The sequence below is a fragment of the Pithys albifrons genome, chromosome 11, assembly GCF_047495875.1.
Source record: "Pithys albifrons albifrons isolate INPA30051 chromosome 11, PitAlb_v1, whole genome shotgun sequence".
NCBI classification, from domain to species: Eukaryota; Metazoa; Chordata; class Aves; order Passeriformes; family Thamnophilidae; genus Pithys; species Pithys albifrons.
Window position 1 is genome coordinate 7,183,519 of NC_092468.1, and position 27,654 is coordinate 7,211,172.

At 39.3% G+C, this 27,654-nt stretch overlaps 1 protein-coding gene across 2 annotated transcripts in view; it reads left to right on the plus strand.

Moving 5' to 3' along the window:
- CLSTN2 (calsyntenin 2) overlaps positions 1-27,654 on the plus strand; it is a 324,990-nt gene that overhangs the window by 233,120 nt on the left and 64,216 nt on the right. For both annotated transcript variants that reach the window (XM_071566208.1, XM_071566207.1), the window contains exons 3-5: positions 7,172-7,367; positions 9,049-9,257; positions 15,207-15,356. In XM_071566208.1, the coding sequence (XP_071422309.1) occupies positions 7,207-7,367; positions 9,049-9,257; positions 15,207-15,356 (520 nt within the window). In that variant the 5' untranslated portion in view covers positions 7,172-7,206. The remainder of the gene's footprint in view (positions 1-7,171; positions 7,368-9,048; positions 9,258-15,206; positions 15,357-27,654) is intronic.

Genomic DNA, 27,654 nt, shown 5'->3' on the forward strand with positions numbered 1-27,654 from the left:
GGAACTGTGTGATTATGCTCCATTTAGCTCCTGGGGGATAAAGTTCCTTTAGCAATGTGCCTTTTTACAGGCTTAACTGCACAGTTGCAGAATTAATTTTTTAAGTGGTTCATTATAATGTGGTATTCTAAAAATGCCAAGGCAAATATTTCTCAGTGATGCCCATGTAACTGTCCAAGAGCCTGTGCTGTGCCTTACACTTTCCTCTCTGAATTAGGCAGCTGTTTATGTTCAGTGTGTGGGGGATACCTGGATCACACTGAACCCATGGGGTAACTGCAAACATGGAGCATGAGGCTGACACAAGCATTCCATTGGAGCAGGTGGGCATGGAGCCCCACACACTGATTATGTATTTAAAATCATGCTTTCTGGCTTTTTCCCCTCTTGAGTCTTGCAGATTTCAGAAAGAAGAAAAGGTTAAGTAATGTTTGATATTATTTGTAATAGAACATTAATCTGATATGGCTTTGATTTATGAGAGGAAGGAATGGCAATATTTTATATTTCTGTGCTTTTGGAATGGAGGGCATTTGAGAAATATATGGTCATTACTTAATTAGGCACATCTTTATGTACACAAACCTTTATTCCCTGTTACATGTTTTTCTATTCTATCTCTGTTGCAGTTTTCAAATAAACATGTATCAGTTCTCCATCATTTAAGCTGCAGTGCAGGGATCTCTTGTGCAGATCTGAGTGTGGTGGGTTATGCATCTAAGCAGTGAGGTTACTCCAACAGAACAATGTGATTGCTGCAATCAAAGTGTGTCCAGAAAAATTACCCTTTGAAAAGAAGATTTATGTAAATAAAATTGTAGAGTGGTTTTTTTTGGCGCTTTGCTACTGAGTGTCTTCGTGCCCTGAAGTGGTTTGCTTGGGAAACTTACTGTGGAGCCAGGAGGAAACCAGACATTGCTGCTGCCCACAGAACTGTCTTTTTTATCCTGAAAAATGGATCCCTGCTTCAGCAGAAGAATGAAGTCTGGTTCATTTGGTGTGAGCTTATGGCAACAATGAATCACTTCGAGTGCAAGTGCAGTTTCCCCCTTTTTCCAGTTTCAAATCCATAGAGCAGGGAGGGTAGCAGTGGATTTATGTTCTTACTTTACAGAGCATGTTGCCCATAAAATTAGATATGAAGAAACAATAATTTTTGGTGTTATATTAAAATATAAATACCTCCCTCTGTTCGTGATTTCAGTATTGCCTGCTCAATTTTAGTATCTCAGCATGAGTTTAATAGCAAGGACTTCAATGAGCTGGAAAAGCATATACAGTAGTTACCACCTTCCTTATTTTTTTTCCTATCCTGAAAGATATTTCACATCTTAATTATTATTTTGTCTCCTTTTCCCAAATAACTGCTCTTTCCTCCTTCAAAAGGTAACCTTCTCTGTTCTGTAATTATTGAAGCAGTAGCTACAACTTGTGATAGAAAAGCTTGTCTGAGCAGTACACCTTGCCAGTGGCATGGAGACACTCCAAAGGTCAGCAGCTCTGCACTGCAGGAGATATTTGCAGGATTCCAGCAGAGCAACCTGTGTACAGCTGTTATTCTGGAAGGATGGATTAAAAAATCAGAGAAACAGCAATGCTAAACAAAGTTATTGGGAAACCTGCCATTGACTACACGTGGTGGATTCATGCTGCATTTCTGAGAAAACAGACATCTGACTGCATTACTTATTTGCAGGTTTCCACCCAACTGCCAGGAGAGATCTTGGATGGCAGATTTTCAAAGAACAGTGTGCCTGTGTTTGGATGTCCATCTGTATGTGGAGACAGATGTAAAGCATTAAAGACTCACATTTGATTCATACTGAGAGTACTTTAGTGTTATTGACAGTTTCAGTTATAGCAAGAGGAAAGTCATACCACGCAAATTCATACCTTGTATAAAATTCTTGGTGGACTAATGTTGATCTGTAGTATATGAGGAAGATTCATTAGTGATAATTGTCAAATACCTCTGTTATGACAGGATGGATCCCTGTAGCTCGATTAAGTTGTTGAATGAAAAAGCAGTGTTATTGTCACTCATATACAAAATGTTGCAGGTCATAGTAACACCTTGGTCATGGCATTCATGTCCGTTCATTGAATTGAAACTTGATGTACCTCTGTCCTGAACAGAATATTTGTCTCTTTCAAGGTGTGAGTGGATTTGTGTCTGATTTTGTGCCTTTGATTTTGGTGCACTTTGGGATCCTTCAGGTACTCATGTGCTTTCAGGAAGTAAAAAACTGCAACCTTTATTCTAAATAAGTGATCATCATTTCTGTAGCATCTCTTTATTGTGTAGCTGCATAATTTCATAGCACTTGAGGGAAACAACCCACCCCTTTGCAATGTAGCTGGAATTAACAAATGTTTGCAGGAACACATACATGTGTGTACATTCACATACACACTTGTGTCCTGAACACAATAGTGTAAACTCTATTCCATAAGCAGTCAGATGATTGCCTAAGCATACAATTAAGAATTATTAAGGTTGGAAAGACCTTTAAGATAACTGAGCCCAACCATTAACCCAGCACTGCCAAGCCCACCACTAAACCATTGCCAAATCTACATGTCTTTTAGATAACTCCAGGGCTGATGTCTCTACCTCTGCCCTGGGCAGCCTCTTCCAGTGCCTGACCTACCCTTTTGGTGAAAATTTTTTTCCTAATATCGAATCGAAACTTCCCCTGGTGAAACTGAGGCATTTCCTCTCATCCTGTCACTTGGTACTTGGGAGAAGTAGCTGACCTCTGCCTGGTTACAATCTCCTGTCAGGTGGCTGTAGAGAGCAACAATGTTCCCCAGAGCCTCCTTTTCTCCACCCCCAGCTGCCTCAGCTGCTCCTCATCAGAACTGTGCTCCAGACCCTTCACCAGCTCCCATCACCTTTTTCTGGACTCACTCCAGCCCCTCAGTGTCTTTCTTGCAGCGAATGGCCCAAAACTGAATACAAGATTTGATGTATGGCCTCACCAGTGCCCAGGACAGGGGGACAGTCACTGCCCTGGTCCTGCTGCCACAGGCCAGGTGCCATTGGCCTTCTTGCCCAGCTGGGCACACTTGGCTCATGTTCAGCCACTGTCAAGCAGCACCCCCATGGCTTTTTCCACTGGGCCACTTTCCAGCCCCTCTACCCCAGCCTGTGATGCTGCAGGGGTGGTGCTGAGCCAGGACTTGGCTGTGTTGAACCTCATCCAATGCAATGAACCAGCATTTGGTGATTGCTGACTCACATATAACTGTTGCCTTGCATCAACTGTTGATGCAAATGGTGAGATGTCAGAGATCCCAGCTTTTCACCTGCATTCTCTGGTATTCTCACTGTAATGAAGGCTGAAGAAAAAGCAGAGGTATCTGTGAAAAGACCAAGAAGCATGAGGTGTTCTTTAATAACTTCTGAAACCGATTTCAGGTGGGTGAGTCTGTGTAGTTACTAAAGAAGGAATGGGAGAATTTTTATTTCTACTGAGAGAAGCGTGAGTTTGGTGTTTTGTAGAAAAGGCAGTATTTTCTAGTACAATTTTATTGATTGAGGCTTATAATCACTAAATCTTGCATGTAAATGTGACTCAATGTGAAACATTGTCTTTATCAATTTCCAAACAGTGGATAAACTTGTTGATTATGTTTCAGAAATTATGAACTGTCAGTAGGTTTTTTCAGGCATTAATTTTAACAGAAAAATATATATAATTATTATTTCTGCAGTAGTAATGTGTGGATCGCTATCAAGGCTTTCAACTTCAAATAACTTAAAATTGGTCCTTATGGCTAATGTTAGTCTGGATGATTCTAATAAAACCATGTCTAGAATTTAGTTAAAACATGTATCAAAATGAAACAACTCTCAGCAGAGTTCAACCCTCCACCCAGAAGATTTTATAGGAAGCAACTGGAAATCCTCAGGATGTACATCCTGTCCATGGGAGAAGAGAGATTTTCCCTGTACCCTGGATGCAATTGCTGTAGGATTTCATGAATGTGCTTCTACCTTTCTGTGGTATCACCGACTGCCACCACCATTTTTATGATCAGAAAATCCTGCATCTACCTGTTCCCAAACCCATTCAAATGAAACATAGTGCAATATTTTACTATGTTTTCTGTTGTGAGGAAAGCAGTGTCCCAGTTTGCACTCTAGTTATTCCAGCCTTTCATAGGAGAAGGGAGGAAGGTGGTGCCAAAGTCCTGAATGTAGATAAATGGTGAGTCTGAATGAGAGAGAGACCCTGTTGGCTTTTTCTCCATGAGTTACATAACCGCATTTACCTGAGAATCCAGGAAATAAGATAAGCTTGACACAAGTCCCGTTGGGATTGTGTAGGTCTGGGATTAGCTCAGATGGGTTGAAATAAAGCCATTAATAATGAGAAATAGTATCTGTTGTATTTTAAAGTCACTCTTTGTAATGCCTAGTGGTAGTAGTTGTACACATCTGTCGGTATGTTGTCTCACAGTATAAAGGCAGACCTTATTTGATTTTCTGCTATGTTAGAGCTGTTACAACTCTGTTACCATTTCCATTTGCAATATAGTCATTAAGGCACCTTTTAAGAAGCATTATGATACTATACATTTTCACTTTTCAACAGTGTTAACTCATTTCTCTGGAAATAGGAGTAGATTCCTTCTTTTGAAAAAAAAAACCTAAACATTTGCAGTTGTTTGCATATAAGTAGGTTGCTGTAGCCACACTCTGGGAGTGTATGTGGGTTTTTTGTGATGTGTTTACAAATATCTCACCATATCCAGGCAGCTGTCATTATTTTATCTTTGGCAAATGGGGATATAAAGATAAAATTGGAGTTTTATATAAAGCTGGAGTGTCTAGAATAGAAGCAGGATATAAAGACTTCTAAAATATTTGCTGAGATCTAATTGGAACATGTGCTGCTTCTGTGATTGCTTTGCATCAAGCCTCTGCGTTTGGAGAGGAAAAGATCATAAATGTTTGGATTAGGGCTGAGAGAACTTTTTTCTGCCCTGAGCTATTTCTGTTTTTAAAGAACAGTAGCTTGCATGTCTGCAAATGCTGTATTGTTTGCAATCAAAAAGTGAATCAATAAAATAATAAACACAAAACACTGAAGTTAGGATTTCTGTTGATGGATTGTGCATCTGAGGAAAACTTTATTAAGAAACTATGAAGACTAGTTTTATAGAGCACAACAAATAGTATTTTCTGTTACACATCCAGCATTTATACTGGTTTTTTTTGTATTCAATTAAAATAAAACTGAAATCCCAATATCATTTTAGAGGAATGTTTCGTTTTTAAGTTACAAGGAAATTCAGATAATTTGTCCAAAGATATTTGTGACAACACTGGGATTTAAACTCAGTGATCAGTGCCCACAATTAAAGGTGAACAAACTGCTTCACTTCAGTCCTCTCTTAATCAAATGCCTTGTTTCCTGTGCACAGCCCATAAACATTGTGGAACCTGCTTTTACAGATGAGCAAATTATGAATCTTTTTGAAAGTCTGATTCTCAAGGTAAAATCCCTTTCTTCTCTAGCCCAAGTATTTGGGCTCATTGAGGGTAAACGAGAGAGAGAGAGCACATCTTTGTCCTGGGAAACATGTGGCTCTTTCATGCACTTGAGTCAGGGGTTGGAGCAAGCAAATGTCCAAGCAAATACTTAATGTACTTTTCTGGCACCTCATAATTGCTAAAACAACTGTGTGCTGGTCCTGTAAAGACATTCATAGGATTGATTGCAATTGGGAAGCGTGGGATTCATCTGCCTAATTGTCAGTGTATAACTGAGCAAAGCTTCAACTCCTGTTGCAGTCAAGGGAAACCTATGTGGTGGCGGTTAAGGGAAGATTCTAACAAATTTATACTCTAAGAGTACCTAATCCCCACCCTCCCTGCACACACACCCTTGGCATTTTTTCTTTTTCACTCATAATAGCAATTATGAACTCCAGCACTTTTATAAAGCCACTGTCTGCTCTCTTCTACAAAAATAAACAGTGTATTAGAATAGAAAAAGAGAAAGAAGAGACAGGCCTGAATTAGAGGTCATAGATTCAGAGTTAATTTAGAATTTGGCAGTTGACTCAGATATGATTGGCGAGGAGATTTCCAAAGGGCTGCAACTGTAAATTGGAAATTAATGGAAAAGGATTATGTGAGTGGGAGACAGCTTTGAATCTATAATGCATGTCCCATGACTGACTTGCTCATAAAAGAGCATGTGTTTAATGTGTCATAAAAATATTTAAGTCACTTTGGTCTTTGTATAAATATTTCATTTTTAAAGTTGGATTATGGAGTGGTTAAAAATGAACTCAGTGTGCATATCCTTACTATTAATGTGAAGGATAAAAAAGGGATCACCAGATCTGGGTGAGTTTTCCCCTTCCAGACTCGTATTCTCATAAGATTCTTTATGTTGTCTTTTGTGTCCTAATAATTTTTTTTTTAGTCTTTGCTGTATCATCTGTTTTGTTCTATAGCATTCCTTTGAGGGAAGCAATGGATCTATTATATTAGGAGACAGTTTGGAGGCAGAGTGGGTTGCTGCCAAGAAGGCATTCATGTATGAGTGTGTGAATGTGGGTGGGTGACTGAGATGTCCGAAAGGGACACTTATCTGTGTTCCTTCAAATACGTCTGTTCCAAAGATGACATATGACTGCAAATAAAGCAGGATACATTTTGAATGTGCCCATGTTCTGCACCATTAGTTTTTTCACTGTTGGGAAACTAAACTGCAAGAAACTGAACATCTGCTACCACTTGGCAGCTCAAGTGGCTCAAGGAAGTAGTGACAGCACTTAAAAAAAAGACCACCTCTAAAATATTATCTGTTTTTCTTTTTACTATTTTCTTTAATGAAATACAGTCACCTAATTTAGCTCAAAAATAATGTAGCTCTGCATTGCTGTTGGTACCATATGGAATGATCTCTGGGGCTTTAAGAAACCATTTAGTAATGACAGAGGAAGAAGGAAGTGCCCAAAGCTGCACTCTCCTCGTCATGCTCTACAAGCACATGGTAGTGAACCTTTTGGATGTATTAGAAACTGATATTTGAGTCTGTGTTTCCCCCATCTATAGCAGCATGTGGAATATAAATGAACTTCTCAAGTGTCACTCCAGTGCCTAAGACAGATCCACCCAGTTATGTTTGCTTTATGCTCTTCCTCACAGGTGAAATATGTGCTTTTAAAATCCATGGACAAGAAATGCCCTTTGAAGCTGTTGTGCTGAACAAGACCTCGGGGGAAGGTCGACTTCGAGCAAAAAGTCCTATTGACTGTGAGCTGCAGAAGGAATATACATTCATCATCCAGGCCTATGACTGTGGATCAGGACCAGGTGGAACTAACTGGAAGAAATCTCACAAGTGGGTGAAAATGGGGAGAAATATGGTTTTTGGCTTAGGCACATGTTTGTTCTCTAGTATATTGAAGGGCTCCTTTTTATATGGGTAGAAAGCAAATAAAACAAAGATGAACCATTATTGCAACAGTCCATCTATTTTTTCATTCCTTTTTTATTTTACAAAATATTTTTTGTTTGCTGTAGTTTGACCCCTTCTGCAATGGTTCCACTGAAAGCTTTTAATAGGATCCCTGTTCAAGTGGAAAAATGCATCTCGGTTTTGGTCTATTTTTTCCATTCTGGCTTTCACATAAAATACATTGATTAAACAGATTGTCCAGGTCATGGAAATGGCTTTTAATTGATACTTACAAATTTTGCTTAGGTTTTCTTTCTCTTCACCTCATTTCAAATGTTAAGAAAAGAGAAATCTCTTTTTAGTATATGCATGTCTATAACCTGCAGCAGTGTTGCATTTGGACAGTGTGTTTCTGACCTCAGCTTTTGGACAGCAAGTCTCAGAGGAACTAAAATCCTCTAGAAGAGGAGTGTATGGAAGGTCAGTAGGTGGTACTGACTTTGAAGCCAATTCTCTATGTAATCTTAAATGTTACAGTGCCTTTTAATCCTTTTAATTCATACACCAATCTCCAGACCATTTGTCATTAAAGATAAATTTAACTCACATGTAGATGTGTAAGTGCTCTACAAATTGTTCGTTTTGCTGAAAGCCATTTAAATAAATGATTTATAGTAATCATTCTTCCTTTTGCTTATCCAGGACATGTGACAATTAAAAATTAAATTAGGTCTGTAATGCATGCTCAAGTTTTTCAGGATATTTCAGAAGAATACACATTTAGAAGGAAGCCTACAAAATCAAATAACCACCAAATCACAGAAACAGGTTTTGCCTTATAGGATTAATTTTATTAAGTTTCCCTTTCTCATGTCAGTAACAAGCTGGTACATTCCACTTGTGGAAAATTTGGGTCTAATCTTAACTAAGTGAAATGTGGCCCATCTACACCAGATTTTGTTACCCTTTCTTATGGTGTTTTTTTTACAGCAAACCCCACACTAAGCTGCACTGTCTGGGATCCTGACCTTTGCTAATGGCTCTGCCACTGATCTAGAAAGGCCTTTGCCTTCTCTGTCCCTCTGTTACACTGTCTATCAAATTAGAGAGCAAATTCTTTCAAAGCAGGGCCTTTAGAGTTTACTCATTAAATACTAAAGACCTCAATGGGTTACATGTACAGCACTGCAACTAATTAAAGGTTTAGATAATTATAATCAGCACAAGGAGCCTTATTTAACAGGAAGAATGTTCATAAACTAACCATTTATAGGCAGTGAAGATGTAAGACCTGTAATTTTCTTCCCCTGTCTTTGCTCATTTTACACTGTAATGATATCATTGACTTTCTGCTGGGGTTCATTTTAAGAGGCACACTGATTTTAATAGGGAGCACCGTGAAGTCCTCTCCCTACAAGTAGTGGAAATAGACTGTTACCCAGTGCCACATTAAGATGCTAAATTTGGTATATTAAACATAGAAATTCAGTAATACCTCATTTTAATAGGTACTCAGAGTTTTCTGGATATGTTTTGTTAGTCTTTTCAAGTGTTTTGAAAAGAAACTGTTAGTGAGGCATCACAAGAAATGAATTTTTTCTCTTTGATGTCTTACCTGTTTTAGGGCAGTAGTCCACATCCAGGTGAAGGATGTCAATGAGTTTTCCCCAGCATTCAAGGAGAGCATGTACAAGGCCACTGTGACCGAGGGGAAGATCTATGACAGCATCCTGCAGGTGGAGGCCACAGACGAGGACTGTTCCCCCCAGTACAGCCAGATCTGCAACTACGAGATTGTCACAACAGATGTGCCCTTTGCCATCGACAGGAACGGTGAGTGTGCTGAGGGGGCACTGCCCAGTTCTGGGACAGAGCAGCAATTCCTGTAGGTGGTATAACTGCCCACTGATACCAGCTGGGAATGTGGCTTGAGTGCTGACTCGGGAACAACCCTGTTCTCATCTCTGAGAATGAGGAAATCGTTACACTGGGAAACTCCGTCCCCTTTAGGCAAGATTAGGGCAGAAAGTGAAACAGAAATTTACTGTAAAATGCTATTACAATTTTGAGCCAAGCAATATGGTCCTCTGTCTCTCAGACCATTCTCTTAATTGGGTCAGATCTAGTTTACCATCCAAGTGATGGTATTTCTCAGTGCAGCAGGTAGTCCTACCTAACAGGGTTTAGTCACTGGAGTATGGCTAGTCTCATTGCTCTGCCTTTCTGGAGCAGACCCTGAATATAGAATTGGCAATATTTTGGATACATTTATCAATTGTTAAAACTTTTAAGGTTGTGGGTCCACAGATCTGCCCATTTGTGGTGCTTTCTGAAGCAGATCCATTATTTTGCACTGTGGAAGAAAATGTGCTTTGGAGAATTAGCACCATTTTTAGTGAGTTTTGGGTTTCACTCATTTTTTAATTTATATAATATTATATGGAAATTAATAAACCATGTTAAGTTTTCCACATGCAGCAATTTTTGGTCTTGGTGGCCCGGTATGTCAGCTTCCTGCTTTCCCCAGCCAAGTCCTCACCAGGGAGCTGCACAGAACATCACAATGAGTTTGGGAATGGTGGCTGGGGTGCATGGAAAGTGTGTGGAACATCATCCCTGTGCATACCCAGCACTGATCTGATTATCTCTCCTAGCAGAAGCATTTCATCCATGTTGTACGTAGAGGAGAGCACTGTTTGGAAGTTAAATCTGATTTTTGGCCAAATTGGAAATTGAAAGCATGCATGGAGCTCCTGTTTTCTCTGAGCAGTCATTTTCATATTGGGATGTTTTATTAAAGCTCTTTACCCTGTTCAAAAATTATTCCTCTCTGTTTGTGCAGTTCTTGCACAATGTGCAGCTGAGCATCACAAGGTAATAACCGGTTGGCATCAATAACTTGTAATGGCATTGGGGAAAATGTTATTTTACACTGGGAGGCAAGTATAGGATATAGGAGTGGTAATCATGATGAGTATGTTTGTGTTTGAGTAAATGAGGTCAGCTGGCACAGTAATCTTTTGCCAGAGAATTGCACAAAGGATTTTTTACAGGAAATGGGCACTTGGAAATGAGCAATTCCCCTGAAGCTTTTCCTCTCTGGGGAATTTTTTTCTGGCTGGGAGATTTCCCATGTGTTCATATAAAGGAGTTCTCCACATATCTGAAGCTGGTTTTCACCCAAAGCTCCACATGACTTACCCCTGTGGGGCTGTAACTTACCCACAGGTGGTTTCATAATTTCCTACCAGGTTTGTGACAGATATTATGGATAAATAATACCCTGAAATTAGCAGGGTACAGAGCAGACATTTCTATTGCTCGTGACTTTTCAGCTCCTATCACACAATGCAGCTGCCTCAGGACTGATCATGGGGTTTTTTTGCAGTCAGGCATGATCAAAAGCATGTGAAATGTCAGGAATCCTTGGTTACAGCTTTGTCCTCATGTGCCTGGGACCTGCTTTTCAGCAAAGGCAATGAAAAAATCATTGATTTAAACATGACTTTAAAGCCTGCAGTGAATAATTGGCATAAGGTTGTAATACTTGCAGTTGCTTGGTCATGAATTCAATTAATATTTTTTGATCTATTTGTTCACTAAAAGAACAGTGCTGCCACAACCAACAGTAATTGCAGTCTAATTTGCAATTTTTTAAGATAATGGTAATTACTTAAACCCACAGGGATTAAAGACAGAGTCAGAATAAATGGTTACACTTTTATTTTGTGACAGAAGTACATTGCTTAGTTCCAACACATTTCACTGCTGAGAATGTCTCTCTGTGGCAGCTGTTATAAACTTTCTGTGGTGCAAATTCTTTGGTAATGTGCCCATTTGTGTTCCCTGCAAGATGGTTGTAATAGATGCATGAGATGCCTGGGACTGCCCGTTAACACTGTGCTAATTAGGATTTTGTTAATGTGGGTTTTTTTTTAACCATTGTGAACTACAAATCTAGGTTCTTGTGTCTTCTGCAGGTTATAATCTTTTCTACTTTTTAGTGACGTAAGCGTGGAATTTCATTGCCCAGAAAGTGTATAACGGAATGCCTAAAATCAAATCTAAATATTGCAGAGGGCCCAAATAGAAGGGGTGAGGGGTGGGAAGGGGGGGTGGTGGTGAGGAAAACATGCCATTGTCTGTCCAGATGGTAGATTTTTTTTTCACTACTAATATATGAAAATAACCACAAACACAGATCTGTAGAAAGCTGAACATCCTATTCCATGATTTATTTTTTTTTAATTTGGACAGATCTTTTAAGACAAAACTTGCATCTAGTTCCATGCATGGAACATTTTATTGTCTTGAAGAATTGTAGTACACATTCTAAACCTTTGTAATTTAGGCACCTAAAGGTAGGAAATATAAAGCTTCCCATTTGCATTCGGCAACTCTGACCCTTGGTGTGTGATTTCCTTGTGAATAAAATTACATTGTGTTATGAAACAATAGCACTAGTAAAATGGACTCTTGCATATGATGAGCCTAACCTGGAGGGTAATGAGCTCTTAGGCATAAAATATAATCATGTAAAGGCAGAGGACAAATTTATGCTTCGCTATGCAAAGAACTGGGACTAAAGGTATAAGTTATAATAAGTTTTACAGTACTATTGCATGCAGATTAGTCTAGTTTCTTCTTAGCAGAGAATCCTAATCATCAAGTCAGTATTATGTAGGCTTTTTTCACGTGAGATAAAATTAAACCCCAAGGCATAGATCTGCTGTAATGCCAGGTAACTTTTCTATGCCTCTTGTGCCTTTGTGTATCAGGGATCATGCTCAGATATCAGAGAATTCAGGTATAGACAAATTCTGTCACAGCTCTGACTCGCTCTCATCTCTAAGATGGGGATAACTCTCTTTGCCACCCACCACTGGACAGCACTTCACAAAGACATGTTCAGGCTTCAGTACAAAGAGGAGATACTGACTTATCTGTCCAGTCAGTCTGGGTTCTATCAGGTTGCAGATCTTAGAGGACAGATGTGGGCAGGACCTCACAAGGACATCCTTTACAGCACTGAGATCTGTGTAAGGAGCTCTGCAAACTTTGTGCTGTCAGAAAAGCAGTGAAACTTTAAAGCTAAGCATTTTCAATTTGATATTTATTTATTTATTACATTGCAGCTTCTTTCATTTTCATCGAAATTGAACCCCTTAGACTAGAAGAAATTCAAATCCTTCAATGGCCTTATGGTGAAATAACAACTCCTCGTGTCTCTTGGCTCCTGGAAATGTTGACCTGCCACTCCTGTGAACAAGCTGGAGTCATGTAACACTATCCCAGCTTTCGTAAGAGTTGGGAGATTCAGTTTTTCACTTTTGCACCCAGGAAGTAAGTGTGGAATGTAGGAGGGAACTGCCATAGTGAATGAGTCCAGTCTTTCCCCATTCTTGTGACGGCTCCAAAGTAAGGTGAAAGACAGCCATAAAAGAGGAATGTCTGTGTCAATCTATCCCCAAAACTGACCTTCAAGAAACAGGGCTGTAAATGTCTGTGTCCTCAGGCAGGATTTTTATATTCCAGTAGTCATTTATCTGTTTTTTAAAAAATCTGTTGTACCTCTGGGTATTTCCAGGAAAAGGCAGATATTTAGGAAGACTGGGGGGAAAAAAGAACTTTTATGACCTAATTGTGATCTGTGTGGAAATGCACTTGCTTCTCCCATTAACATTTTCTCTTTTTAATATTAATTTCCTTTTTGTCTGTTAGTGAGATGTAAATAGAAACTTTCAGACTATCATCTCTAAAACATTAATTAGTCTGTATTTATAGCACTTCCCTTCTGTGTCTACTTTTTAGTCATATTGATTAAATTGTTAAAAACCAAAGAATCATAAAGCATCAGTGGTAGCAGAAAAAAATTATTAGGAAATCAATAAACTGTTGGGCAACATCTGCAAGACATCCAAATGACCTTCCAGAATAACACCTGATGTTCAGAATCTTTGTAGTCCAAATCTTAAAAGACCATAATAGAATACAAATTTTGGGAGAGAGATTTAGTGAAATGCAAATATATTGTAATGATTTATAGATCTTAACAGGACAGTTAATGTGCCACACAAATTCTAGCAGTCTGGACAATTTTGGTTTCTTTAGAATTATCTTTGCTGATTATGGACTAAAATAAAACCAAAGAGAACCAAACAGGGAAATATAAAAATTCATGTAAGAATAATATAATGCAGAAAGGAAAAAAACCCAAATGAGCAGATATTAAATCAATAATTAAGTATATACAGTGGTAGCTTTTCATTTCTCTTAGGCAGCTACTAATCGAGTAACTTGAGATAGTAAAATAGGTAGCTTAAATTGTTTTGTCAATTAGTAACTCAACAATTAAATAGTTGGTATCATTGTTGTTGCATTTGTGGAGGGAAGAGGAATTTACATGGCACACTTGGAAATGCCTGGAGAGAGAACCACAGAAGGAGTAGGACACAGAACTGATTCCATATCAGCCTTCAGCAGGTCCTTCTGTTTCTCTGAGACATAAAAATAATAAAAGGGCTTGTCCTCCTCTGCCTGTTCTTAAAGGGAGGGACAGACTCAAAGCCAACAGCAAATGGGGTGTTGAGCCTGATTTATAACTGCAGATGGAAGGGTCTATTTAAACTACAAATTTTGAACCTGAAGATGGTGATAAATGCAAAAGCAGCCTTCTTTCAGTCCTGGCCTGACAGATTTAATTAAACTACTAAAGTTGTCTTTAGTGCAGTAGTAGTAGAAAGGAAAGTGGTGCACTCTGACTAGATAAGGAGTGTGTGTCAGACACCTGCTAAAAGTCTTTGTTGGTCAAACGGAGGTTTAGTGCAAGACTTTTTCAGAGAAGTTGAATTTGTCTGCTTTCTCCTGTCTCTCATTCATTTGAATAAAAAGAAAAAGAAAGACAAGAAACCTTAAACCTCCTAACACTGCATGTCTAGAAACGAATACTTTTACCAGCACCTGTGGGAATCAGTTCACTGTTCTTGACCAAATTCCAGATTCTGGAGTCTCCCCATTTCAAATTTAGCCCAAACAACTGGATTTTGCTGATCCTTGCTTGAAAGTGCCTGTTATGTGTATCATTTATCCCGTGTAAGTTTGTTAAAGCTCTTTCCCTTTCCTTGTGAAAGTTCCAGTGTCTTTGTTCCTGAAACAGGTAATTTGTCACCTTTATATGTGTCAGGTTCAGCACACAGTCCCTGTTGTTGCTGAGCTTTATTTTCATGTGATAACTCTGCTGTCGTATCAAACGCTCTAATGCAGAAGGTGATTCTTGGGCTTTTCCTATTTTTAAAACCCAGGGAAAGGAGTTAAGGGCTAAAAATATCTCTCATCCAACGGGTAATTTAGGAAAACAGGAGGGTCCTTAGTCTGGGGAGGTGCTCAGCAGTGATCTCAGGAATGTGGCTGCCACCTTAAAGCAACGTATTGTGTGAAGATGGGGAAGATGAGAGTGCACCTCCTCAGACTTTACACTTCAAGATGTAACTGCTAATTAGTCTTTCTGTCTTACTTTAGAAACTGTTACTGAGTAGATGTTTTCTAATATAGCCATGCCCATATTGTATGCCCAGCACCTTATATTTACCTAAGAACTTCTTTATTTCTTTTCTGGATTGAAAGAAAACACTTTCTGTTTCTCATAACTATCCTGCCTGTGGATGGCCCATGTGCTTCAAATGAGCTCACAAAGGACTTGATTAACCAGGATCCAAATGTTGCAGTGTGTGTCTACTTAGCCAAGAACAAATCTCTGAATGCTTTCTTGTATTGAATCTCCAGGTAACATCAGGAACACTGAGAAACTGAGCTACGATAAACAGCACCAGTATGAGATAATGGTCACAGCTTTTGACTGTGGACAAAAACATGCAACAGAAGATGTCTTAGTGCAAGTTAATGTCAAGCCAGTGTGCAAACCAGGCTGGCAAGGTAAGGTTCAATAGCTTAGCTATTTTATTTTTTGTTTCAATTTCTGTTCTTTGGTTTTTTCCCTCCACCCCATAGTAAGGGAAGTGGGGTATTTATTACAGTTTGCTTCATTCCAACAAAGTGGGTAATAATCCCATGGTTGTTACATTTGCCGTGTTTCTTCTCTAATAAGAACAAAGAACAGATTAGAAAAAAAGAAATCAAATTTCTGTTCTAATAAGCTACCTAATAATTCAGTCTGAATATACTGGAAAGTTAAAAAAATGCAGCTGATTTGCCTTTATCCTATTATTCCTTTCAATAAAGCTCCTGAAGCCACCATGACAAGGTGCTTTTCCCACATGAGCCAGAGTTGTTCAGATAATGTTGTTCCAGGTACAGCAGTGGCTGTCATGAGCATTCCTGAGTCAGAGCACGCTCCCCTGGCAGGGAAAGGCATTCTTTATGCTGATTGCTGTCTTCATATTGAGACATTTCAGGAGGAGCTGATTTTCTAAAAAGGTTATAAGGATCCACACTCTGCTGAAAGGGAGAAAACCTCTGCTGGCAATGTGCTGTGAAGATAGATATGCCACTAATTACAGGGACTTCAGATGAAAATGAGGGCTGGATTAGGGACAAACCAAGTGGATGTAACCACATTATGCAGATGCCATTCAGGACTAACTTGACCTTCATAATTGTAATTTTTAACCAGAATGATTGAGAAGAAAAAAATCAGTTTGGCTGTTGTGCTTAAAGGTAAATTGTCAGACTGACATTTAGAAGGCAAAAAAGGTTTTCTTTGTAAAATGAGAAGCCCTGGTCTAGAGGACCTTGTAATGACATGTTTGCAATAACATGATTCCATTTTCACAGTCCGCACTTAAAGCAGAACCACATTTCAGTTTTTCAGGGATGTACTAGTTCCCCACCCACCCAAGTACTCTGAAGAACATTTTGTTGAAACAAACATAATACCTATGAACTGCTTCCACATTTTCTAACTGATCTTATTGTTCAGAACCCCATGACTTATTGTATAAAACCAATATGGTCTCTTTACACTGTAAAAATGCTCTGTTTTCACTTTATGGAGTTATCTCAAATAAATTAAATACTTCAAAATTAGCTTGGAATTTTTATTATAATGGGTGCGTTGTTGATTATTTTTTAAAATTTCCGTATTATTTCCATTTGAGGTATTTTATTGATTGAATAATTTTTGCAAAAATACCTTACCAGTGGTGTTTAAATTATGTTTAATGGTGTTTGTATTGCCCAGCATTGTCTTACTTCATTGTTCAAACATCATTATAGGATAGATGTTGGTGGTGGTCCCATCAGGTGGGTATAAATACCAGGTAACCAATAAAAGTAACAGAAACAACCTAAGGTTTGGTTGTTTTCTTTGGTTTGTCTTTTTAATTATGTTTGTTTAAATATAGTGTTTGCAAGGTATTTAAGATTTTAATGAGAAGCTGGAATTCATAGAGGTGTGAGTTTTCTACTTTGAGCCAATATCTGTAAAAATTAACTGTTGCTAGGGGGGAAAAAAATCAAAAAATCCAAACTTACTAAGATTATTTCCAGTACTTAAAGAGGAAATCTGGAGACTAGAAATTGAGGATATTTATAGTGCTCTTTCTTCCCTGTGTCTGTCACTCTGTGACCTCCCCACAAAGGGGCAGCCAGCAGGTGTGCTCCATCTTCTTTGAAAGAATGCTGTATTTGTAAAGATTGCATTACTAAGGGAGGTAAGATAATGGAGATGTTTTTGTCAGAAAAGATGAATATTCTGAATATTAGAAGCTGCTACAATACATGTGATTTTTTTCCTTGTTCTTCAGTGTCAGCTTGAACAAACAAAAGCTTGGAATTTCAATTTATAGCATTAGCACTTAGTTCTTAAAAGTTAATGGCTTTTGTAATTTGAAATATTGTGCACTTCTTTATGCAACTGTTATGAATAAGGATTGTAGTAGTCTAATGCAAATTCAGTTTTAAAAGTTTCAGTGCAATAAATTTCAGTGTAGATGCCCTTCAAATAACCCCTGTTGTGTGGGGCTGGGACAGAGGAGAATAAGCTGATGTAAAACCATGTACAAAATTATTGCTGTTTCTCGAGGCCAAATCCATGTGACTGACATGTTGTACAGAGCAAATAAGACTAAACAAGCCAAGGGGCTGTCCTTTAATCGATATTCCCTTGGATATTAGCACTGGAGTATTCATTAAATCCAGGAGCTACTTCCCTGCTCCCTGATGACACACATTAATATGCAGTCCACATAGAAATCATCAGCAAAAAACCCTCCTCTGTGCTAAGAGGCTACTTTAGAAACAAACTTGACTCAAACTGACATCAAACCAGTCTGAGATCACTCTGAAATGTTATTAGTATCCTAAGCAAGCTAAAAATGTAAAGCAATGAACTGAATTAATTCTTAATCAGTTATATTGATTGGAAATTTTCACTGATAGGTTTTGTTAACTGACTTTAGAGCTGTGCTACAAATTCACTTCATGATAGCTGTGTTTTCATTTCCGTGATTTGCAAACACTGGAGTCATCACTTAGTGCCAGGTGAGTAAAGAAAATGAAAAGCTGGACCTCATAATGGGTAGATCTGCAGTTGAAGATACTTTGATTTTTTGCTTAAAATACTTTAAAACACAATTAGTAAGTTTCCATACTAAGGAAAAACTATTATTGTCAACATGTGACCAGGGTTTCTGTCCACCCCCCAGGGCTCTGCTTTTGTTTCAGTCCTATGGCAAAACACACTTTTTCCTGGAGATTCATTTCCAGTGTGGTTTCTTTCACTGCAGTAGTTTTAATGTCACAAATACTGATTTCTGTGAAGTTACATTTGCCATATTCAAAGCAGAAAGACTTGTGGCAACACAGTACTAAATATCCATATGGTATTTTGATTAAAAAGCATGAGATGAACTTAGGCAGAGTCAAAGCCCAGCAATCTAGACCAGGTTTCCTTTAGCTCATTTATGGTATCATAATATTGTCTTGTCTTGTTTCTGCTACATTTCAGAAGAGTCTTCACAAACCTGTTACTGTCCCCCCATAGTGGGGTAGCAAATGGAAATTAAATATAAACCAATGTGCTGGAAGATGCAGGATAGCAGAAAGTTGAAAACAATAATACCAAGCTCTCTGGTTAATGGTGTGCTGTGTGGGGAGAAAATAGAGCAGTTTAACCTCAAAAAAAGAGGGGCAGAATCATGTCCCCAAAAATCTGAAAAATATGTTTTAAAACTGTTAAAGGTCTGCTCAGTTATTGACAATTAAACCACAAGTCAGATTGCTCCCTAAAACACAATTGATTTCAGACAGGAGGTAGTTACTAAAACAAGAAAGTTCCTCTACTCCAACCAGCTGAATACCCCAGTAAAGGCTCAGGGAACTCTGCTTTCCTGGAACAAATGGGAGGCTGGCAGTGTTTCTTGGGGAGATAAGTATGCAGAGAAGACAACAGGCCAAAACTAGAAGGCATTTTGGCTCCTCTCACTAAAGACTATTTTTTCCTGCCAAATTTCATGTGGACTTGCAGAAGCAGTGGTGAGTAACATCCAGTTTAGGACACAGTTACTCTGATTAGAAAACAGGATTTCACAGCATCCAGCCTTAGGTGTTTTACCAAACTGAAAAGATATGCAGGCACGTCTCACTACCTCAGGTAGCAAAATGAAGTTGAAGTCATTTAGAAATTAATCTTAAAAAAGAGATGTTCCTGAAAATTCCGTTATTTTCTACATGAAGTTTACTTAAAAATAGTTTTTAAACAAAAGTTTCTCTTTGTTTATTTACCTAATAGATTCCAAAAATATTTAATAAGGGTAGTTAATGTATCAAAGAAATTGCACGTCACTTCTTTTGTAAGGCATGTAGGGCTCGCTAAGGTGACCTACCACCAAAAGGCACATTCCTATCACCTCTTTAATGTTGTATAGTCATTCAGAGCCCATGTACAGGTCAGGTCAGCTTGCATTTCCTCCTGAAATAAAATCTTTTTCTTGTACAGAGAAGGGCAGGACCTTCTATTTTAGCAGCAAAGTGATCTTAGATCACTTCTGAGTCAACATACATCACAGATGCTATTTGCAGTAGATGCTGAGTGATTTTAGAATGGTATTCTTGTGGGCTTTCTAGTAAGATGCAATTACTGAGGAAAATCAAAACTGTATTGGCTTTTGTGCTGCCAGTGCTTTTAACAAGGAGAAATATGATTACTAAAGCAATTGGTTATTTGAAGGAGGGTGGTCAGGTGCAGAAACCTTTCTTACGAGAATGAAATTCCTAGTCTTGAGGAACTGTTTTAAAGGGCCAACTATTTTCTGCAATAAATATAAATCAATTTCTATTTTTCTTGTGCACATACCTAGCAGTTTAAAATACAATGCTTAGGTTGTCTAAACTGTAAGATATTTACAAATATTTTCAAAAATGAAATTTATGGCAAAGCAGGGAGTCTTTATGCCAGTCTGGGCTCGGCACTGCTGTGTATGCGTTGGCCATACAGCCTTCAAACAAGGTAATCGTAATGAAATACTTACATTTGGCTATTAACTTGAATGGCACCATTTTAGTAGAATACCCACTCTAAATAACCACTCCTGGCATTTGAAAATTAACTGAAATCCTGAGTAGTATTGATTTTTGAGGTTACAATTTACCTAAGTTCATGCTTGTTTATGTACTTGTATCAGCACTATTTTTTTTTCTTTTCTTTGACTACCAGATGTACGTAGAGAGAGCAGTCAGACCTTTTTCAGTCTAATCTTTAAGATGTGCTCCCCTTTCCTCAGCAATTCTGTGTATGCATTGTAGCTGAATACATCTTCCCTGAGCACTCCAGGTGTCTTCACATGCTTCTTACTGAAAGCACAGTGCCTTATGTATTCCAAGACTCCCTTTCCTTTGCCTGGCTCTGTCAGACTGGTGGCTCATGGAAATGCTGTTCTTGTCTTAATGGAATCAGCTCTTTTTCCATTTGCCCTTTTCCAGTGATGTCTCACCAGTTTGCTGGACTTCCCGAGCATGAACTGGCAGTTGTATCACTACTGCTAAGCAATAGTTCTGTCACACCAGTTCTCAAGGTCATCTTATTCTGTGCTTGGGATCTCCTCTTTCTGTATTGCCTTCTAATGTAGCTCTGCCTTCTGTTCTTTTCCCTGGCAGGAGTAACTAACACAGTCCTGGTTTTGTGCCAAGACCACAAATGGAAATATCAAATAACACTCCCAAGGCAGGCTCACCCAGATCATTACCAGTTACTTCTCTGTGTACCATGAATTTCACATTTTCAGAGTAACCCATTATTGCTCTCTCTGTAGGCAGTTCTGCATATCTTTGGAGACTGAAATACCAAAAGCCTGTCTTTCCTATCTTAACTGATACAAGAAACCATTCATTTTAGACCAATTTAACTAAATTCTAATTTCCATATACCTCTGTGCAGTATTACTTTGTTCACATTTCTGCATTTACAGCTACAAAAAAAGTGTTTCCTTTTTTTTTTTTTTAATTTTCACTGCAAGTTCTCTGTGAGCTTCACTGGGGCAATTATAATTCCATTGAGAAATTTCCTGTCACTGAGATGTAGCTGACAGCTGGTGATTTCATTAAAGTTTCCTCTGCCCAGAAGTTAAAGTACTACAGTATACCCACTTGGGTTTGAAGCTTTTCCCTATGATTTATTTTATTTTGCATGTAAAAGTTTCACGTATTCTTAGACCATGGCCTTAAAAATGGAAGGCTTTCCACACAAGTTTTGACATACTCAATTCATTGATTCTGATAACTCGTCCATGCAGTGTTTCAGACTCTGTCCTTCAAGATCTGAGCAGCATTTTGCACTTTCTTCAGTAGAGTCACTCAAAGTCTCTTGACCACCTCTAAACCTGGTTTTGAGGAGCAGTAAGAGCAAGGTTATGTCCTAAAGGAAAGTAGACATTTGTAATAGCAGAGCTGGCAGAGCCTTCCTCACCAAGGGCAACCCCTTACCCTGCTGAGGGGAACAGGGCACACCCAGGGGTGGGGATCAGGATCAGCCATGGTGTCAGATCCTCAGGTGAGGAGGAGGCAGGTCCCAGGAAACGTATCCATGGATCAGAGTTGGGATCAGGTCACTGGGCAGGTGCACAGTGATGAGGCTGTGCAGCCAAATCCAGGGTTGAGTTCTGGCCAAAGGGGCCCCATGGGCAGAGCTGTGGCTGAGCTGGAGCCCAGCACCCTCCAGCCCCGTGGCTGGCTGGCACTGCTGGGGCTGAGCTGGAGCCCAGCACCCTCCAGCCCCATGGCTGGGCTGGCACTGCTGGGGCTGAGCTGGAGCCCAGCACCCTCCAGCCCCATGGCTGGGCTGGCACTGCTGGGGCTGAGCTGGAGCCCAGCACCCTCCAGCCCCATGGCTGGGCTGGCACTGCTGGGGCTGAGCTGGAGCCCAGCACCCTCCAGCCCCATGGCTGGGCTGGCACTGCTGGGGCTGAGCTGGAGCCCAGCACCCTCCAGCCCCATGGCTGGGCTGACAGTGCTGGGGCTGAGCTTGAGAGCAGGACCCTCCAGCCCCATGGCTGGGCTGGCACTGCTGGGGCTGAGCTGGAGCCCAGCACCCTCCAGCCCCACTGCTGGGGCTGAGCTACAGAGAGCTCTTGGCACACCAGAGCAAATGGAGACCCCTGGGGAGGCTTGTGGAGGTTCATGAGGGCTTATTAGTGCCCTTGGGGCTCTGACACTACAGGAAATACCTGTTAATAGTCAAATGCAACCTCACAACAAAAAATAGCTTAACTTATGCTGTTGTTTTGTATTTTGTAGATGCTTACATGTTTATTTTGCATAATTAGGCACCATTAGGGCTTGTGGCTTTATGGCTCAATGCAGTATTCAGTGTCACTAGGTCAGGCACAACAGCTATTACAGTTCACTAACTCCTCCAACAGAAGACTTTACCACTGCCATGTATAGTACAAATTTCTGTCTCCTTTTTGTTGTTTTTTTAAACTACCAACATGCTGCAGACAGAAAAGCTGTATCTGAGTGTTTGTTTATGCTTGGAGATCTCTTAGCAAAGCTGGATCTTTAAAGTTGTTCAGGATCTTAACAGAAACAAAGGGATTTAAGGAAGGGCTGGGCATACAGGCACTGCCAGTCTGTTTTCTAACTTTCCTTCTGAGATGATGTGGCATAACAAATGATCTATTTTAACATTAATGATATAATTTCAAATTAAAATAATAATGTTAGCTCAGTTTTGTCCTCCTTTAAACTGTCTCAAGAAACAGGATTCAGAATTTCTTCCTGAGTCTGTTGCAAGGCTGAGATTTCCATTTTGCAAGTGAAAATGTTCCTTTTTCAGAACTTTGAGGAGGGATTAATCAGGAAACAGGGGAACAGAAGATGTAATGCAATTGCTCTGTGTGTCTGGGTTTTGCAGTTTTTTCTATATGGGAAAATAATGTCCTTTGAAATTAATTTTTTGAGATATAGCGAAAATGCTGCCCAAGAGAAAATATGCAGGAACTGTGACCCAGTGTTGGTTTTGCTAAAAACTCCTTTGTCAGAGTTCAAAGTAGAAATTCAAGGTCAAAAGTCCCTCCATTTTGGAAATATCTTATGGCCATTGATCTTTCACATGTGGAGAATGTCTGACTGTACAGCAGTTTATTGAGGGGCTGCAACAGATTATATTCTGGCAGTGTGCACTTTCCAGTAAATTTGTGGTGTCAGAAGAAAATTGTAGTTTTGTGAAGACAGTGCACTGCTCTTCCAAGTGTCATTGTACAACACCTAGAGCTGCCTGGCTACTACTTTTAAAACACATGAAAGCAAGTGTACTTTTGGGAAAATGACAGAGACATTCTGATTTTGTTTGTAAAGTGGATTTTTTGAAAAAAAAAACAATTTATTATAAATTGTTTCAGATTTTCAAATTAATAGAGAGGAAAATGTTTATTAAAAAACCTACACACTTCAGCCAAGCTGCAAAGTGTATATGTTAACAAAAAAGAAAACAATACAAAAACCCCAAGCCATGAAAAAGGCAGCAGAGTAACCTGAGCCATGTCTGTAGATTGCACAGATAGCCCAGATGTGAGGATGCTGCAGGGGAAGCAGAAGAGACACCGGTTGCATTGCTTTGGGAAACTTTTGTTCCAGGGATGCTGCACAGACTCACTAACTGCCCCACATACATTTTATCTTGAATTTGGCTGCCAAGATGCACATCTTCAGCCCAACAGGAGAGAAGTATTGCATTTCACTGGGTTACAATTGTTTTTTATCACATTGCCATCATTTTTAGCATTATGAGATAGAATCAAAGTTTATGGCCACACATGTGTAGGAGACATGAATCAGATCATACCTTCTCTACATCAGTGCCATCTTCCTTCAAGGAAAAAAAAATCAGAATAGGTCCTTAGTGACAACTAGCATTAGAAATTAATTAAAATTTAAAACATGGATCACAAAGAAAGACAGTCATGTGCAGAAAATGTTAAGTGTAGAGATCAAGGAAAGTCTTCACATTATCCTTCTGTTAAAAGGGAAATTTATTTAGTGCATTGGGATTTACTTTTAAAGGCTCAAACTGTCACTGAAGTTTGATTCATTTTGATCTTGGAATAGTTTGACTATTTCAGAGATCAAGAGGCACGTGTACACAGTTGGTTTGTAAGTGATGAAATCCAAGCTACAAACTTGATATGGTGATATTTACACTCCAAGGTTGTATTTCAGGTATCATCCAGCTGGGGCTCTCTTGTGTTGTCTGGAGCAACTTTATGCCACAAGTGGCAAGCAAAAGGCTGCTGAATTTGAAAATCCAAACAAAGGCTGCAGGACTAAACAGTGCTGGTTTTATTCAGACTTTCCCCACTGGATTAGTCTTCTCCCCTGACTGGGGAGATGGAGCTTCCCTTTCTGAGCTTGCTCTGTTAATGTGGTGGTGTAGCAGGTTTGTGTCAAAGGAGGAACTAATCTCACCTGAACTACCAGTTCAGGTGGGATTATGTAACTTTCGACTGTTTGCATAATAGACACATTTTAATACATCTTAAATATATGAATTCAGAGGTTTTTGCAGATGTACTTTACATGAGTCTTCCTCTAAGTCTGTCATAGAGGAATTTAAGAAGTGCCACCACATTCCTTAAGGGAAGGTGCTGATCTTATTAATAAGTCCAATGTGGGCTATTCTGGGAGAAAGAAAAAAAAAGCAGTCTTTACATCACTCAAAATTGAAGACTTGGGTTATTCTCACAATAAGTTCTTCAAACTGCCACCGTTTTTTGGATGTTTTGCTTGTTCTAACTCCATGTGCTTTCCCACATTCCTAAGTGTACTGGTGGTGAGATCCAGAGGGTGTGGCCTCGGCTTCAACAGCTCTGGGATGCTGAAATGTGGGGGGACAGATACTGTATAAATAAGTCAGTTGTTTTGCATCAGAGCTGTTGCTGCCTCTGAGAAGTGTCCTGTTGTCACAGGATTGTATTATATCCCAGTATTATCTCATGCCTGCCTGGAAATGCCTTCAGCATGGAGAGGGACTTCTGGCAGACCCTAAATGTGCAGGAAGTCAGTGACAGAAGTACTGATGGGGTTTAGGATGAGGGCTGGTGTATGGCCATGCAGTGGGCCAAGGCACAGACACTAGTTCAAGTCTAGTTGATGCTTTACCATTTAGAGCCGAGGTAAATCGAGTGATTTAGAATGTGCAGGGTTTATGATCTCTGGGTACAAATTACCACGTCTGCCAAGATGGAAGGTAATACCATGATACAAAACACCTCCTCCAGCTCATGTGGCAGAAACAGAGGGCTTCCATTATTCTTCTTTGTGAGCAGTGTCATTTTGTGTGGCATGGAGTTTGTGAGACTTTCTTCATATGATGGGAGGTGAGTGTGCAGTTGCAGATACATCACAGTTATGGTTCAGTCACATCTCACATTCACTAATGAATATTTTGCATGAGTGCTGGTTAATTTGATGTAGCTGAGAAATGAAAATGTGGCTGTAAGGTGCTGACATAGAAATGTTTCAGATACATATAAGAATATATATAATATACGTATTATATATATTAAAAATATATATAAGGAATATATTGTTTTAAGTGCTGAATGAGAGACTATATATTACTAGTTTTTATACAAAAGAGAAAATTAGCAAATTATTTTATTTTTACCTGAAATATCTGAAAGCATTCTCTGCTCATGTTCAATTGGAAAAATGTTATCCTCAGGTTTCTGCAACGGGTGAAGAGGAGAAATCTATTATTGTAATGATGTACCATGTATGATACTTGAAATTCTAATGGAGCTCTTTTAGTTGACAATGCAGAGAAATTCTGCAATACTGTAGATCAAATCTAACTTAATATGGAACAAGTGGACTGAATTACCTGAAAATTACCACTGAAATAGCAACTCAGATGATGTGTGCACAGGCAATAAAGTCGTCATAGTTGTCTTAGTGATGTACAAGTCCTAAAGATTTTGGTAAAAGTAGATCCTAAACATACTTTCAGCATGTTCCATGAAGTCTCAGCTTCTCCTTGATAACAACATGCTGCATCATTACCGTTTGGATTAAAAATCATCTGAGAATTCTGAAATACAGACCACTGAGTTTAAGCATCCCATCTGTGTCTGGCCTCTGGACTAACCATTGCCCTACATTTCAAAATATTTGCATGGATGTTCTGATTTTCTTTTAAATGTTTAATACAGTTTAAGGCAGTGGGAGAGAGTACTAATTTTCAAGCTTTCTGAAAGTAAGATCTATAGAAAAAAGACCAAAATCCTTCACCTACTGAATCTACTAAATGTATATATAGATATAGATACACATATATATATATGTATATCTACATATATATACTATTATTTTTCCTTCCACTGATACTTTGAAAGAATGTTATTGTCAATTTGCTTACAGAGATTTCACTGACTGCCAGGGCCTAGAATTTTTCCATTTATGGAGTCCTCTTTTACCTAGGGCAAAAAAAAAAAAGTGAGACAAACTTCAGCTCTGGATGTGAGAGTACTTCTTGTGGCAGGCTCTGTAGATACACAGATGTGCACAGCAGACAGCAGAGTTGAATAGTGTTGTGACTTCAGCAAAATTGACTATTTGCACCTCCATATTAATAAGATATTCTTATTTACTTTGTGTGGTAACTTGGCTGGAGTTGACTAAAATGTATGAGAAAAAAATGAACCCATTGGAGCAACGAGGAGGAGAAGGGCCATGAAAATGGCCCAAGGGCTGGGGCATCTCTTCTATGGAGACAGACTGAGAAGTTGGGATTGTTCAGTCTGGAGAGGGCTCCAGGGAGATCTGGCTGTGGCCTTTCAGTGTTCAAAGGGAGCTTATTAGAAAGACACATGGAAACATTTTACCAAGGGCTGTAGTGGCAGAACAAAAGGGAACAGCTTTAAAGTGGAAGAGAGTAGATTTAGATTGGATATAAAAAAGAAATTTTTTCCTATAATGATGGTGAGGCCCTGGCACAGGTTGCCCAGAAAAGCTGTGGCTGCCTCATCCCTAGAATTGTTCAAGGCCAGGTTGGATGGGACTTTGAGTCAGCTGGTGTAGTGGAAGGTTCCCTACCCATGGCAGGGGTGATGGGCTAAGTGATCTTTGAAGATCCCTTCCAACTCTAACCATTTTATGATTCACTGAAAATATGAACTGCAAAGATAGCTGAAATGCGTGTTTTTAATTATTGCTGCTTGTTTGGGTTTTCTCTGAAGCAGGTTGCAAACACCATAATTAATTGGATTTAAAAAATTAAACGCTTCAGTTGAGCAGCATAGTGGTATGTATGGCACAAACAGGTGGCTGCCTAAGGCAAGGGATTGTTTAAATGTTGTGGGCTGTGAGACATCTGCATAAGCAAAACCACAGATTAGTCAGATCTGGCTGAAAGCATGAGCAGTCCTCTCAGCTGTAACTTCCTGTCATTAGTGCCTCACAAAATTAGTGAGATGTTTGAAGACAAGAAGTGGCACTGCAGATGTGTTATATTAGACTGATGTATAGCCTGGACCTTGGAGATATTTGTTCTGTATCAGGAAACTCTGAAATTTGACAAACTCTGTGCAGCAGCCAGCCTCATCCCTGCAGAGTCCGCCTGTAGTCTGTCCCAGGGACACGGACAGTGGACATCCACACTGACACCAATTAGCCCTTCTTGTCATGGTATTATGTAGCCCATGCTTGTGGGACTCTAGTAGCACTAGTATTACTTAATTGAGCCTGAACTCTTATAAAAAGAGGGCCAAAATCCAATTGTTTT